Source organism: Dermacentor variabilis, chromosome 9 (assembly GCF_050947875.1).
Source record: "Dermacentor variabilis isolate Ectoservices chromosome 9, ASM5094787v1, whole genome shotgun sequence".
Classification (NCBI taxonomy): domain Eukaryota; kingdom Metazoa; phylum Arthropoda; class Arachnida; order Ixodida; family Ixodidae; genus Dermacentor; species Dermacentor variabilis.
In genome coordinates, this window is record NC_134576.1 from 64,976,991 (window position 1) to 64,992,909 (window position 15,919).

At 44.2% G+C, this 15,919-nt stretch overlaps 1 protein-coding gene across 1 annotated transcript in view; it reads right to left on the reverse strand.

The window, feature by feature from the left end:
• LOC142592761 (uncharacterized) overlaps positions 1 to 15,919 on the reverse strand; it is a 205,765-nt gene that overhangs the window by 129,590 nt on the left and 60,256 nt on the right. Inside the window, exons 9-10 of the mRNA XM_075704421.1 lie at positions 14,090 to 14,277; positions 10,579 to 10,673 (exon numbers count right to left, since the gene is read on the reverse strand). Of these exons, the coding sequence (XP_075560536.1) occupies positions 10,579 to 10,673; positions 14,090 to 14,277 (283 nt within the window). The remainder of the gene's footprint in view (positions 1 to 10,578; positions 10,674 to 14,089; positions 14,278 to 15,919) is intronic.

Sequence of the window (15,919 nt, forward strand, 5' to 3'; positions counted from 1 at the left end):
AAACATCACGAGTACACCGGCTCAACCCAACCACAGCTTCACTCACCTATTGCAGAATCTGAATTTCGCGCAGCCCTATTGAAATTGCGCAATAGCGCACCTGGGGAAGATAAAACTACGAATGTTGCCATTCGAAATCATGATACCTCCATATATATATTACCCACTTTAAACGAGTGCTGGGAAGCAGGTACCCTCCCTGCCTCCTGGAAGCATGGAAAAAACAGACAAGCTCATCACCCTCGAGCACATCCGCCCTATTTCTCTTGCATCCTTTCTCGGCATGATCCTTGCTTGACTGACAACGTACATGGAAGAGCGCCTTTTTCCCCACAGTATGGTGCGCGTCTATCTGCACAGGATGCCCTACTTCAAATTATGCACAATGTGCTTGATGATACCATCCCCCATCTCCTTAAAGGTATCCTGGTAGTTGATCTCACTAAGGCATTTGACAGAATTCGACACGCTGCCATCTTACAAGAGCTGCAGGCACTACGCTCGCACTACATTCGCACCTTCTCTAGGCGCACTGCCTCCTTGCACATTGATCAGTTCAGCAGACCCCCTTATACACTCAGCGAGTTCGGAGCCTCCTCCCCCCCCCCCCGGCGCGGGTTTTTCCTCCCTTCTCTTTAACATTGCTCTCATCCCCTTAGCCAAGAAGCTCAATCTCAGCCCACACCAAAAGCATACTCTGTATGCTGATATTACCATATGGGCCACTCATGGCTCTTACGGGGACATTGTGGAAACTCTACAATGAGCAGCCGACGCCATCTCCGCTCACGTATCACCAATCGGACTCGAGTGTTCCCCCTCCAAGTCCTCGCTCCTCCTAATTAGACAAAAATCTGCCTCACTCCCACCCTACGCATCTGTGGCCTCTACCTGCAGGATTCCAGACGCAGTGACCATACCCATAGTAGAAGCCCATAGTGCTTCTACTATGAAAAAATTGGCTAAACGTTTCAGAAACAATCTTTATTAGTCTCTCAAGTCATCTTCAAGCAAAAGAACGCATCAGCTTGTATGCGGTGGGAAACACAGCTATGGGAATATTCTTCCCTGTGGGCTATGAGGGCTGTCCTACTTATGGTGAAACTTCATGAAGCAGGGAACAACGCAGAGGTGAACCTTGCACGTTGAACAGACGATCTTTGACCTTTTGTCGTTCTTGGCAGTGGAGCAATACCTGCAGCGCTTGTACGATGTTGCCCCTTCTGGGAAGTGGGGTGCGGCGGCAAAGCGAGTTTCATCTGGCACGCCAAGATTTTTTTCAGGCTTTTTGATGGAAGGTCGTCGTGGCGCAAGGGCAGCTGATTTTTTCCTGCTTGTGTAGCCGTTGACAAGCTGCCTTGACAGCCTTATTAGGAAGTGTACGTGGTCATCGCAACCAACATTTGACAGACGGTACAGCACATAGCTGTTTACAAGAGCGCAGTCAAGAATGAAATAAAAGAGACGCATCCACCACTTTCGAGACTTTCTGCTGACCGTGTAGTACTCCCTCAGCTGGTCAAAGCGGTCTACTCCACGCATGTATTTCGTGTACTCGACTATAGCAAGAGGACACTGCAGGTCAATTTTAGTGCCATCCTTTGCTTTCTTAGAGACATTCACTGTGTGCGAGGGATTGTGGGCAGTCGTGAGTATGTTCACAAGCCTCTTGTCTTGCCACTGTAGGGCCGCCACATTCCCTTTTACACGGAAGGTGTGATCCCCTTCTTTCATCTTCTTCTTCTTCTTGAGAATCTCGGGAAGCCCTTTCCTTTGCTGTCGTACTGTGGCAACTGAATAGATACCTTCTTCGAAGAGGTTCTTGAGCAGTTCTGGCGACGAAAAGAAGTTGTCGAACACCACAAGGCACTCGGTTTGTGCCAGTTCCTCAGTGAACTTCTTTACCACACGAGTGCCTAAGCCGCTTCCATCACTCTTTTCCGGTATAAACGTCAAACTGGATCACAAAACCAGTAGTGGCATCTGCGCGCACCCAGACTTTGAAGCCGCGCTTGATGGGTTTTAGAGGCATATACTGCTTGAAGGACTTCCTCCCCTTGAAACGAACCATGCTCTCGTCAATTGAGTAGCAGGAAGATGGTCGGTAGCACTCTCCAAATTTGCTCATTACTGACGTCATAAGCAGCCGTATCTTGTGCAATGGGTCATGACCTGGCTCACCTTTTGGCACCGACGTTGTGTTGTCATTAGCATGGAGAGCCCGTAAAAGCATAAAAAATCGGGATCTTGGCATGATGCAATTGATCGCAGGTACGGTGAGGTCGCTGTCGGTACACCAGTAATCCCTTCGGTTGTCGAGCTTGTGAAAACCCATCTTTATTATCATACCTAGAAATGCACGCATCTCTTCGATTGCTGTGTCTTTTCACTCTTTTAACTTTTCTTGTTTCGCAAACAAGTTGGTTTCACGCACAAGAATTTCCTCAGCTTCACCAAACAGTGCCTCGAAAATCTGCAGAGGTGTGCACGTCTCGGGGAGCTTGTGACGAAAATTTCGGAATGCTTTTTTCATGCGGAAGAGAGCGCATGCCCCAATCTTCATCATCACTTTCATGTTCTGCAACGCTATCGCTGCTCTAGTTGGCATCTGAGGAGTTGATGCAAGCTGCAATGCTGTCGTCTAGATCTCTCGATCGGGTAACAACTGCTGCTGGCTCATCAACATCGTCATCTTCTTCACTATCCGTCGAGTGGTCTACATCGTCAGGAAGTGAAAAAAACAGATCTAAAGCCTCTTCTGCAGTCAGACGGCCGGCCATCTGGAGGCAGAGAAAAGATAGAGAAACTGGCCTGAGTTTCCGTGCAAAGCCCGTAGGGAAATATGTTCCCACATGACAGGCCTGATTCACACGACATTTTTCTCACATGACAGCTTGAACAAGGCTCCAAAACACTCTAATACGTTAAAGGAGACTTCAAAATATCGATTGTATATAATTTACTTACTTCACTGGCAGCAGGGGACACAGCATCCGTAATTTGATCTCCTCGTGGCGATCGATGCGCGCCAGAGCACTCGGAACGAAAAAAAGGCGCCAAGTTCCAGAAAACGTGCAGTGGCACCTTGCGGGTCGCAATAGAAACCATTTTTTTAGCTATGTTTCCAAGACCTTACACTAGAGGGCGCCACAATATTGTAAGCGAAGTCACATGCCTTTGGCAAGCATAAGCATTTGAATGAAGTGGGAAATATATTCCCTGTGGGCGCTTAAGGGTTAAAACACTCACGGCATCCACGCAATCACTGTTGCAGCTTCTACGCCGCGTTTAGACGAAGCAGACAGCATGAAAATTGCACATGCTTTTAGGCTTAGCCGCATTCTGTACGCCACTCCATATCCCAAGCTGAACCGCCCGGAAACCGAGCGCGTGAACGCCATGGTCCGCCTTACAAGTAAGGCAGCCCTAAGCCTACCCTGCAGTACTAGCACAGCCAAACTCCTTGCACTACGCATGCAAGGAGCTGAGCCACACCTTCAGACGCATTACTTAAGACTTACCGGGAGCGCCATTGGCCGCCATATCCTCGCCTTCCTTCGCATCAACATACCCGCTAATCAGTCAACCCTTATAGCCATTCCTCGACACATACATACACCCCTTGTAGTGAAACTTTCCTCGAAACGTCCATCTCCAGTATAACATCTCCCACCGCGTCGCTCGCACAAATGCCCTCCACAAGCATTACGGACAAGTCAAGAAAGCCATTTGGGTAGATGCCACATGTACAATGCATGAAGTTGTAGCCGTTGCTTACAACCCTACCCCGACCCCTGACTCACCCTCTCCCTTCGGGCTTTCGGATCTGAATACATCTTTGGCGATTCAAAGACTGTACAACTTTGCCAGAGGCAGGATTCACACCCCTGCCTGGAACTTGTAACACCTCCACGCAGAATTTACCACGCAGGGTAGAGCTCCGGTGGGTGCCGGCTCCGTCTGGGAACCCCGCAAACGAGGTGGCCGATAAATTGGCTCGAGGTGTGATTTGCCGTGCACAGGACAGCCTCGATCCGGATTTCTCGAGGGAGCGGGCGCACAGCTTTGCAGAACTGAGGCAAGTACCCCGTTTGGACTGTCGGACTTTCCCTCCTCCCCACCCCTCCCTGACGCACTCCCAACAGATCCTCTGGAGACGCCTCCAGACCCGCTCTCTCCCATCCCCTCAGCTGCTATCCTACTACTGTGGCACCTCCCTTACATGCTCCCTATGCGGCGACCCTCGTGTCACACTTTCCCACATCCTTTTTGGCTGCTCTGCTGACCCTCCCCCGCAGGTACAGCCTGTCATCTCAAGCTGGGAGGACTGGGAGGTCCTCTCGTCGACGGACCCGACATCACAGCTGACTGCGGTGGCTCGGGGTGCCGACGTCATGAACAAAAGGAACATAAACGTCTCGACGTAGTGTAGGACCACGTGGTGGTCCTACACTGGTAGGACCACCGCGTAGTCCAAATTCACTTGCTACGAATCAAGTTTTTCTGTGTGTCTGTCTGAAAATATATCCGAAATGAAAACGCGTATAGAGCGGCGCTAAAACTTCGAATTTGGAGTACTTTATTTGTCGGTAAATTTGTTTGCTTCGTGCAATAGATCTGCGAGTGCTTATTGGATGTTCTGCGACATGCAAAGGCAAGTGTGTGGAATACCTCGCATCAACTTTCTACGCCGCCGGCAGCGCTTGTGTCGGAGGCGAAGTAACACAGGAGCTCGCGCCTGTTCCCTCCGCTTATCGCTTTGCTAGCTCAACCCCGCTCGCGTTGCGGCTGGCCATAACTGATTTCCTAATTTTAAACAAGCTAGAGTGTGTAGGCGTTGTTGGTAACAAAAGGAGGGTAGGGGAAGTGGGCGCAATTCATTCTTTTACCTGATACTTAGAATACAGAATACACAGCCTTCACTGATTGGTGACATTCAAACTCTTGTAATTACTAAAACTGCTGTGTTCTTCGAGCTTGGTAACCGTATTTAGCACGCATTAATTATGGGAAGTTCACAACCGGGAGTTCACAAGCAGCTAATAAACCTCAGAATTATGTTCCACATTCCATTAAATATTTAAAAAATATGTATTCAAGAATCGTGTAAGGAGTCTTTTATTCAACAGCTCTGCATCCTCCCAAGTGACTGTTCCCATTATAATAATACTACTTCTATAGCTATTGCATCGTTAACTGATTTTGCTTGCCTAATGCACCAAAATATTTCTTTCGGAAAACATTTAAGAACGAGCAAAGAAGCAAATTCGAAATAAAGTGAACGTAACATCAGTTGTTCCTCTGGACCCGTATTCGAACTCTGTGCTTTCATTCCAGAGCAGCTCTACTTAATCCGCTTTTATAACAGCACCTTGGGACCATTTCCCAGCCACGGCGCGCACATTCCCCCAGAGATTTAATGCAAAAACATTTCTCTACTTTGCTTCATCCATCCTTTTCTCCCCTTGCACTATACTCTCCCCTGCACTATACCGTCCCTCTTAGTCCACTTAGCAGGGGCTGGACGTTAAACCGGGTAAGTTGACACTGCTCTACACTGTAACAGCACCACTTTATACGTATTTATAACGCGCAAGATAACAGAGGAACTACTGTGGATGATCAGTTCATTTTGTACCCACACATACATATCGTAAAAACAAACGTAGTATACACAGTGACACTAATTGACCAACAAATACCGAAGCTGCTGCAGACTCTTGGGGTGTGGTCATTCAACTTCTTTTAAACAGTAAATTACCATACGAATTCATTCTTGCCTACCTTAGGGAACATTTGCAAATATTTCCTTATCTAAAAGAAGAACGTACTTGATTACTTGATGCTCAGGATCAGTTAGGTGCAAAATTACACTGTGAGAACGCATTTTGATACATTTCATATGTGCTTATTTAATGCAGGACAAAAAAAAAAGAAGTGCCACAGAGGCACGCATTTCTTTTACACAAGCCCTTTTTCCGTGCCTTGCTCTGCGCAGTCGACGCAACACTAAGGGTAACTGTGCTTTGGTGACGTTCGAATAGTGAAGTATTTGTTCAAGTTAGATCCAGATAGGACGGCCTTCCAACACAAAGCATTTTTTGTAAACCATCCGTGCAAACTATAACCACGCTGACTGGCGCGCCCAATCACAGGTTTCTACAGTAGAGCGAAACGGAGGAAAAAATTTTTGCAGCAGTGATCCGCAACTGGAACAGCAGCGCCCCTCCAATGGTTGTCCATATGAGCAGGTGAGGTTTATCGCTTTATCATTATGCTTTATCATCACTTTATCGCTTTATCAACTTCATTTTTATGTATTTATCGCTTTACCATATTCTGCTTTCAGTGAATATCACATTCACTATACGAAGCACATTAGCCAGTTTCCTAGTTCTCCATATGCTTTTGACGCATCAGAGCGACGGGTTACGGTGATGAGACCTTACAATTTTAGGATATAATTGATTGTAACCGCAACCATTGCGCGCCATTTTTGAAGACTGCCACCAATCCTTTAACTGCCGACCAATAGGTCCTAGGAAGTGCTGTTCATAGGGCAAAAAATCTTCTTAAGGCATGCGAAAACCACGTCATTGTTTAGTCCTCATTGTTCGCCAAACATGCAAACCAATCAGTACGAGGAAATAGTGTGTCCACTAACATAATGCCATCCGCGGAATACCGTGTTCGAAGAGAGGTTCATGGCAGCAGTAATGCAGATAGCGCTATCCGGAAACGTACTAGTTTCCAGCCAGAGAGCACACAAAATTATTTCCGTGGCCCAATACGTACAGTACACCTGTGCTTTAATTTTGCCATTGACAATTTTTCACCGGCTACCAAATCGCCCAGCGCAAGACGAGCTTTATTTGTGTGGGAAGTTTTTCGAATATTCTCGTTGGTTCTATCTGTTGTTGACGGGATCCTGAGTCTTGTGCAATCGATTCTCTGCATGACAGAGTAGTTGTATTCATTGCAGAACCTACGCCATATACAGATTGCGCTGCAAGGTTCAAAAAGACTTTAATAAGTAGCTGACGCGTCTGCTGCGCGCAAACGTTTCTCGACAGTCGACGAGTGGGTTGGACGCTATCTTTTTTTAACTTTTACTTGTCCCGCTGAGCACAGATCTGTCACATAAATAGCTCAATTTGTAACTCAGTTTTAACATTCTGTCCCGGGCTATCCGCAATGTGTCTGTGGCTTCTGGTAAGGCTAACCCTGACAAAATCGCGCGTCACAGTTGCCTGATCCAGCTGTCGGAGACTGTCCCAAAGTTTTATTCGGCAGCACCGTGATAGGAAGTCACACTTCTGATTGTCGCCGTCTGCTTTTATGATTAGCGTGGCCTGCGAAATGATGCAGTCTCAGAAGAAACGTCGCCGACACAATCATAAAGCTTGTGTAAAGGAACCGCAGCCTGAGCCCCATAGAGCGCCTTTGCAAAGCAAAGTTCAAGGTCGATCCAAATAGGTCCGAAGCTTCGTGCGAAACTGTCCTCGAGATCAAATAGGGTGTTGATGGGTAGAGTGATGTGAGGAAAAATAAAGATTGAGAAAGTTTTTAATTAAAACGAGACACAGTTTAATCCATTAAAAGAAAAATAAATGTTGAATTTATTTACGTGTGGCAAGAAAAGAAAGAACTACGCTTTATCATTATCAATAGATACCTTTATTCAGACGGCAATGACACTGTTATCACATTTAATGTAATCAAGCTCTTGAATTGCGCAGAAAGGAGAGCTCGTAAAGTTCACCTGTTACAATACGCACACCTCACACGTGTTGTTTTGCTTGTCCAAGTTTCTCTGCATTTGGTGGTGGGCATGGTTTTTTTCGTTTTTTGAACTGCTCAGTGAAAAGTAGTGAGACTGCCAGGTAATTTTTTACTTCAGCTGTTTGTGTGTGGCTGCGCTGGCCGATGGGCTTAGCGTCGGACGATGGAACACTATCCTAAAGGCAGTTCGTTGAACGAACACTGACAGGGTTCCTAAAAAGTTCTGCAGATAAATTCTGGAGTTATCTGAGCCGTAGGAAAGATAAAATTGATGAAATCGGGCCAGACAATATAAAGTTAACAAAGCCTGTGGACATTGAAAGAAGTATTAAAATGTTCGGCAATGCCCGAAGGCTTTCTTAACGTTATATTGCATTTTACGATTTTTTCAAAATTGCTTTTTTCTACTGCTGACCACTCCTACAAGAAGGAGTGGTCAAATTGCTGCTGAATTTAGATGGAAAAATATCTAGTTGACCTGGCAGGATTTGTCCCGAATTTCTGAAACACTATGTTTAATGGACGTCCTACTTCTTAAAGGTAATTTTTTTACAAATCATTACAAACACATTCTTTGCCCAATGACTGGCGCAGGGCTGTTATACCAGTGTAGAAAGGCAGTGATCGCACACTCGCAAATAATTCCCATTTCATTCACATGTATCAACTACAAGAACACATCATCACATACCATATTTTACAATTTCTAGAAGAGAATACTTTAATTTAAGCCGCTGTGGTTGGTCAGTGGATATGGTATTGGGCTGCTGAACACGAGGTCGTGGGATCGAATCCCGGCCACTACGGCCGTATTTCGATGGAGGCGAAATGCGAACACACCCGTGTACTTAGATTTAGGTGCACCTTAAAGATCCCCAGGTGGTCTAAATTTCCGGAGTCCTCCACTACGGTGTGCCTCATAATAAGAAAGTGATTTTGGCTCGTAAAACCCCATAATTTATTTATTGATTCTTTCATTCACGCATCACACCATGACTTCCGTACTGGACTATCTGCCATTGCACAAATAATCGAAGTGGTTCATGATATCTATGCAGCGTTAGAAGAGAAGCACCAGATTGAATTCACTTGTATAGATTTTACAAAAGCCTTTGATAAAGTTCCGCATGATATGCTGATCTTTAAACTGAGAGAAATACGTATCGATGAAAGGTTAGTGCTTTGGTTCAAAGAATACTTCAGTGATCGTAAACAGGCCGCGAATTTAGATGGAAGCTTGTCGAGTCCACTCCAAGTGTTCTCAGGTGTTCCTCAGGGATCAGTTTTGGTGCCATTGTTATCTCCGCTGTTTTTGAACAACCGGTGAGACTGAAGCTCTTGGCAGATGAATGCCTAATTTATTATACCGTAACCATTGTTCAGGATCAATTCAGAATGACTATTTGTTTAGAAAATTTCAGCCAATGGTGTTAATTATGGTGTATGAACGTAAACTGCATCTATTACTATTGCTCTCACTCTTTATATATATATATATATATATATATATATGGTTCATGATATTCCTGCAGCGTTAGATGAGAAGCGCCAGACTGAATTCATTTGTATAGATTTTGCGAAAGCCTTTGATAAAGTTCCGCATGATAAGCTGATCTTTAAACTGAGAGAAATACGTATCGATGAAAGGTTAGTGCTTTGTTTAAAAGAATGCTTCAGTGATCGTAAACAGGTCGCGAGTTTAGATGGCAGCTTGTCGAGCTTTTCATTAGCCCTTCTCTTGAATATGCCTCAATCAACAGCGCTCGTCCCTGTCGTACCTCCCTATCTGGAGCCCTCATGAGAACGCAACGACTACAAGGTTAGTTCAACGTTCAACGTCATGCCGTGCGCTTTATATGCGCAAAGTACCGGCGTTTATATTCCGTCACGCAGACCTTACAGTCTTGTGAACTGGAAACACTAGAAGCACAAAAGCAAAAAAATCATCTGAAAGTGTTTATTAGGATACTATATGGCTATATGAAAATAAACAAAGATGACGACGTGCAACTTCCAGGGAAACGAAGCAATCGTGTTAGTCACCAATGTCTTGTATGACCATACTTGGCTGACAGTGATGTGTTCCACTATTCTTTGTTTCCCTGGCGTGATTGAACTTTAGAGATACCAAGCTGTGTAGCAAATGGCAGTGATGATTGCGAATTTGCAAAATGGTTAAACATGTATTTCTGCGATTTCGCTGCCGCTTGATGCACCTGTATATATGGTTTGTCTGTATTGAAAATCCTCCCTGTAAGGGCCCTCCGCAGCGGGTTACACTACAAAATAAATAAATAAATAAAATAGCTATGACAACGCATAAGTACCCCGACTCGCTTCTACCCCCCCTCCCCGAAGGCCCCCAGTAAAAGAAATGCTGGCGCCACCCCGGCATGCTGCCTACCTTAGTCGGTTACAGTGGTTTGCGTACCCTAAGCAACAACATTTTCAAACATTCCCGCAATAGTAACTCACACTTCAGTCTGACTCAATCGAAGCGTTAGTTACGAGCGCACAGCGCGTACAATTTCCGATATTTTTGGAAGACTCTGCGACTCCAGGCCTAAGAAGACGCTCTTGCATAGAAACAACATGATGCATTATCTTTGCTTGAATATTATGTGGTACAATGCACATGGTTCCCTGTCTTCAAACGTTTAACGTTCCACATCCGTAAGGCGAAAATCACTATTCTAAAACGGATTATCACATTCCGTTTCTTCACAGTGTACCTGCTTTCCGGAGGTTTGACAGAGCTCTCATGAAGCACGAGCTTACGCACTGAGAGCAACTTACCCTGGCATAGAGGATGTAGCGTCCAGGGTAGCCGCTATGTCGGATGTATTGTGTAGGGCTAATATGTGAACTGTCTTGAGTATTCTTGCTATATCCTGAAATGCAAGTGGCACCATTAAAGGTGAACATATTTATTCCTGGAGTGCGTAAACACTAGAATTTTAACACATTAATCACCGTTCGATATAAAAGGTTCACGCAAAAAAACCTAATATTTATTTGGGCCTACAATCTGTAGCCCAAGGCCTATTTTATGCTCCTTGCACTGCGCTGTGCCGCAATTAACACTAGTCACACGATTCACCAAATGCTGCGTAATGCGGCGACACAACAAGTAGTGATGGTAATTTGCGTTTTAGGCTTAGTGAACAACGAAGTTTCGCGGACATGGAAGTGGGCATGGAAGCACAAATGCTCCGGCTCGAATAGCACTTGATATGCCGCAGTCCAGAGACAGGCAATAGCCTTTTATTTGGACAAGGTATACCACAATATTTGATAATAGATACATCTGCACTGCCCTAAGCCTATAGCCACCACACAACTCCAGCACGGTGCGGAACAATGCTGCATGGGATGGCAGGAAGAACGTAATAATGTAAGCACACAACTATCGTCGTTGTTCCAATGCACACATTTTTTAAACTCACCTACATATTCCACGAACTTAAATATTTATTATTATTATTATTATTATTATTATTATTATTATTATTATTATTATTATTATTATTATTATTATTATTATTATTATTATTATTATTATTATTATTATTATTAATTATTATTATTAATAATAATAAATACTATATAGATATTATAGCCGTCTCCTGACACCCTGGCCCTCTCCGCCAAACGAAGGTGTTGCGAAATTTACTAAGCTGCGGTGATCTTCCAACAAGTTCATCGAGCATATGACACTCCCTAATTAGAAATTTCGGCACAGCTCTGTACGGGCATTCATTTTGCGACATATTGGCTGGCGCGGACAATCTGTCTCGTGCGGCACGTTTCAAACGGAGCGAAGTGTGGCGCGCCTGCCTCGCTAATCTGGAGATCGCGAGCGGCAGCTCGCCGAACGCAGACCTGCACTCATTCAGTGCTTTGTTTCCATAGTAACGACGCGCGCCAGTCTGGCGCAATATCGCAGCCGTCGTCGCCGCATAGCCAGTTCTGCGCAGCACTACGGAGCGTCACACCGAGCTTTACTCGTAGCCGGTGAAAGTTGAGGAAAAGAACAACTGGCCGTAGGTGGGGAATTATCCACGTGTGCGATGCTTTACCACTTTCGTTTCCATTATTTTATCATATCTTCAATTTGTTTAGTAAGTACAAGCGATTTCCAGTGTTGACCTTGGCGTCTTTGTTTGCTTCTAATGGCTAATGAAAATCGGACCCCTTGGTTACTCCCTTCTTGTTCATTACATAACGAGGGTATCGAATCCGTCAACATTGATACGTTCAGGTAGCATGTGTAGGTTTATTGACTAGTTGCATGCACCCTAAAAAGTCACGTACTCGTGACGCCTGCGGCAGAACCAATGTTCCATATCCGCCGCCAAGCCTTGTGAGGGGTGGTGCTGGCTAACATTACTAGGTTTAGTTCTAGTAGTAACACAATAAAACCGGAAGTGGACCGTTCCCTACCAGGGGCAAGTTGTTTTTCCCCCACTTTTATTTCAATTTATCATTTCTTTCAATTCAGTCAGTAAGTACTTTCGCCTATGTTGTCCTTGGTGTCTGTTTGATGCCTTGTTATAATTAGTTGAAATTGGGCCCCCCAGTTAACTCCCTTTTTTCTCCGTATTATATATCACCGCAGACTCTCAATGAGCTAGCGGAGGATACAGCACAGTAAGAATGTCATTCAGCCCTTTACTTGCTCAGGGGCAAGCGCGGATGGCCTTCCTGTCTATGATATGAAGTTTGACACCAAGTGACACCTTACCGAAAGATAACTCTTCAGTAGCATGAGAGGAATCCCACAAATGCCACAGTGACTTAATCTGTCAAATAAAATTTTGCGATTTATGTTATCAAAGGCTACCGTACAATCAACAAAAACTCCAAGAAGAAATTTTTTTTTCAAGTTTCTCCAATATGTATTCTGTCTGGTCGAGAAGAGCTACTTCTGTTGATGGATTTTTCATCTCATATTATACATATCTATATCTCTTATATTATATATATATATATATATATATATACAATTCATGCTGACGACACTAGCATATTTGTTTCGTTCTGATCAGACACCGATCCCTTTCATAAAGGTAATGCCATTGTAGAGGAATTAAGCAAGTGTGCAGCTATTAAGCAATTAAAAATAAGTACAAAAAAACAAAGGCTGTGATGTTTCATTGTATAGGTAGGCAGGTTTCATTAGTAGGTACCCTAGTTTTTTGCTGCTCAGAGATAGAGCTCGTTAGCTCAATTAAAGTACTTGGTATTTATTTTTCAGAATCACTGCAGTGGGATGAGCATATCAATACTATATTACAAAAGTTAGGTGCGATAACGGGAATCCTGAACCGAAACCGCTACTGAATTCCGAAGTCAATAACATTGTAGATCTATAATGCCTGTGCGCTTCGTATCTAAACTATTGTCATTTGGTCTGTGGGATTACTACACAGTCGAATTTATCGCGGCTAATACTAATGCGAAACAGAGGTTGGAGAATAATTGAGAATGTACCCCTCCGGCGTTTTACTGTAGAGCCCTTTAAAAAGATTCAAATAATTAGAGCACAATACACATACAGTATAAATTGTTGCGTGAACATCGCCTTAACTATGACTGCCAGAATTCTCTCTTCATGGGTTTAGTAAATCTCCATTCGAAGGAAGTCTTATATAACAAGAACAACAGAATCTTCCGTATTGTCGCACTGGCCATTGTCGGCAAATGCTTCAAAACAAACTTCCACATCTGCCAAATGAGTTTAAACAAAAACAAGTCGATATTCGCGAAGTAAAATACCTGTACACGTTCTTTCTAGCCTAACATTGATCACTAGAGCTGTTTACGATTTGGATTAATTTAGATTGTTTTAATGCCACTACTAGTACGCGTACGTTGTTATAAAATGTTGCGCTCGCATTCGACGCTGAATTGGCCTATGTTAACGCATGATGCCTTACGTATAACAGTATAACAGTATAACAGTATCTGTTTAATTTTACGGTTTTGTCAAAGTGTATGGCAATGCTGTGTTTAATTTGATGGTTTTGTGGAAGTGTACGAACATGTGAACAAAATGTGCGTGCCTCTGCTGTTGTATTTGCCAGTATGGGGGCCAAGGAGTCCTTCAAGCCATCTTTGTATGGTTTTTCCCTTCGCCTCTGAATAGAAGCGCTGTTGCTCTGCAGGTACAGAACGCTTCGAATAAATGTTCTATGTCACGCCTATTATTTCCATGCATTTAATACTTCACCACAGTGTAACTCTACTGTTATGAACGGGCAATACAAATTGACACTCAAAGTGATTAGCGTGTTATTGAGCTCACCTTCAATTTCTGCGCAGTTTCCTTTTTCAAATAAACTTCCGTTAGTGCATGTGAAGCAGTCAGGTTCCACTTTCTGTTCTTGACTACGCCTTCGTAAAAACTGAGCTCCTGGTTCTCTTCCATCTTTGTTCCAATAACGAGCTTTTGACCAAAAGACTTTTTTATTGGTGTCAGGGACACCTCATCTCCTGAATAAGAGAATAATGGCACGGCATAATAAATGGGGGCGACGATGCGGGCACTTGAGGCCACCTTTGCGCGCGCAGATTCACCGATATTGATGTGATTGAGTGGATCTATGTTAATTGCGAAAAGTTATCGCACATACGCATTTGAGGACGATTAAGGCTAGAGAATTAGCAATATTATCTTTTCTAGATACTTTAAGAGCTCAGATTACATTCCACTTATGAGGTGGCGTGTAGCATCTCATCCTATCCCGAAACAATAAACACATAAAACAAAAACGAAGGTCAGCATAATTAGCATATCAGTCCATCAGTTTAAAGCCTTACGCTAATTCTAAATACAATAAATACATGCGGTAAAAACGGCTATAGATATTATTTCGGGATAGAGTCGTACTCTAATCGAGTACAGCGAACTGCATGTTCATCGAGAAATATTGTAAGATATACGGTGCAGGCACATGTAAATTAGGGAACGCGAGCAGTAATAATGTTAAGGCGTCGCAAGAATGCGCACACCTTTCGTACTGTTGACTATACATCGCTTTTTGAAACACTTGCACCCTTTAGGTCCATATTCACGATATAGACGTGGTTGAGCATCAACCAACCTATCTCGTACAAGTAAAGAAGTGATAGCTCCTATGTTGTTTAGTTCAGAGGTGTAGTTCTGTGTTGTTTATCTTAAGGCAACAACCTATCCACATAGCTACCACAAATCTATCGTGGTAAAGCTAGCATATATACAAAGCTGCGCCCACGATCCAAAGTGTGAATTGTCACTGCAACCTATAGTGCGAACTCATTCAGAGTCCTACCCACAATGGCTTTCACTTCTATTCAGCACTTTGTGACGCCCGAGGTAGAAACGACGTTCTGATACAATGATATAACCATGACTGGTGCAGGCTAACACACTCTAACTCGCCGTAGTAGATAAGAGCTGCCACTGTCGTGGGCGTATTTAGTAGTGCTTAAACACACAGACAGTACAGGCGGGATGGAGGGGGGACTGTTAAGGATCGTTTCGTACCGGCGTAAGGGATTTTTTTTCTTTTTTTTTACTGACAACATGAACAGATTCGGGGCTGTAGAGCGCAGAAATTACCAAGTCTATACTCTCCATTCCATGTTTATCAACACCCCCCCCCCCCCCAAAACGCTTCCATTTTCTCCTCTACGTGGCTTCATTAGTAGCTGGCTTCCCGTGGTTCTTTGCTATTCGCCCCCTTTCCCGTTAGTATAACAGCATCCACTGAACCGCAAGACGAGAGGAAAATGGGGTGACACGACATTAGGGCGCCCATATATCCGCCATCTTGGTTCTACTGCGTCGTCGAAAACTGTATGGCTTTATAGGACTAATTTGCCGTGTTCCAGCATATTCTGTTCCAGCAAAACAGAGCCAGACGCTACAGCTGGCTTTTGTACACGGTGCTTACTTTTACCTTTGTGTTCAGTTGGTTGTTACGGATGTTACGCATGTTGGCTGGGTGTTGGGCTGCTGAGCACGAGGTCGCGGGATCGAATCCCGGCCACGGCGGCCGCATTTCGATGGGGGCGAAATGCGAAAACACCCGTGTGCTTAGATTTAGGTGCACGTTAAAGAACCCCAGGTGGTCAAAATTTCCGGAGTCCTCCA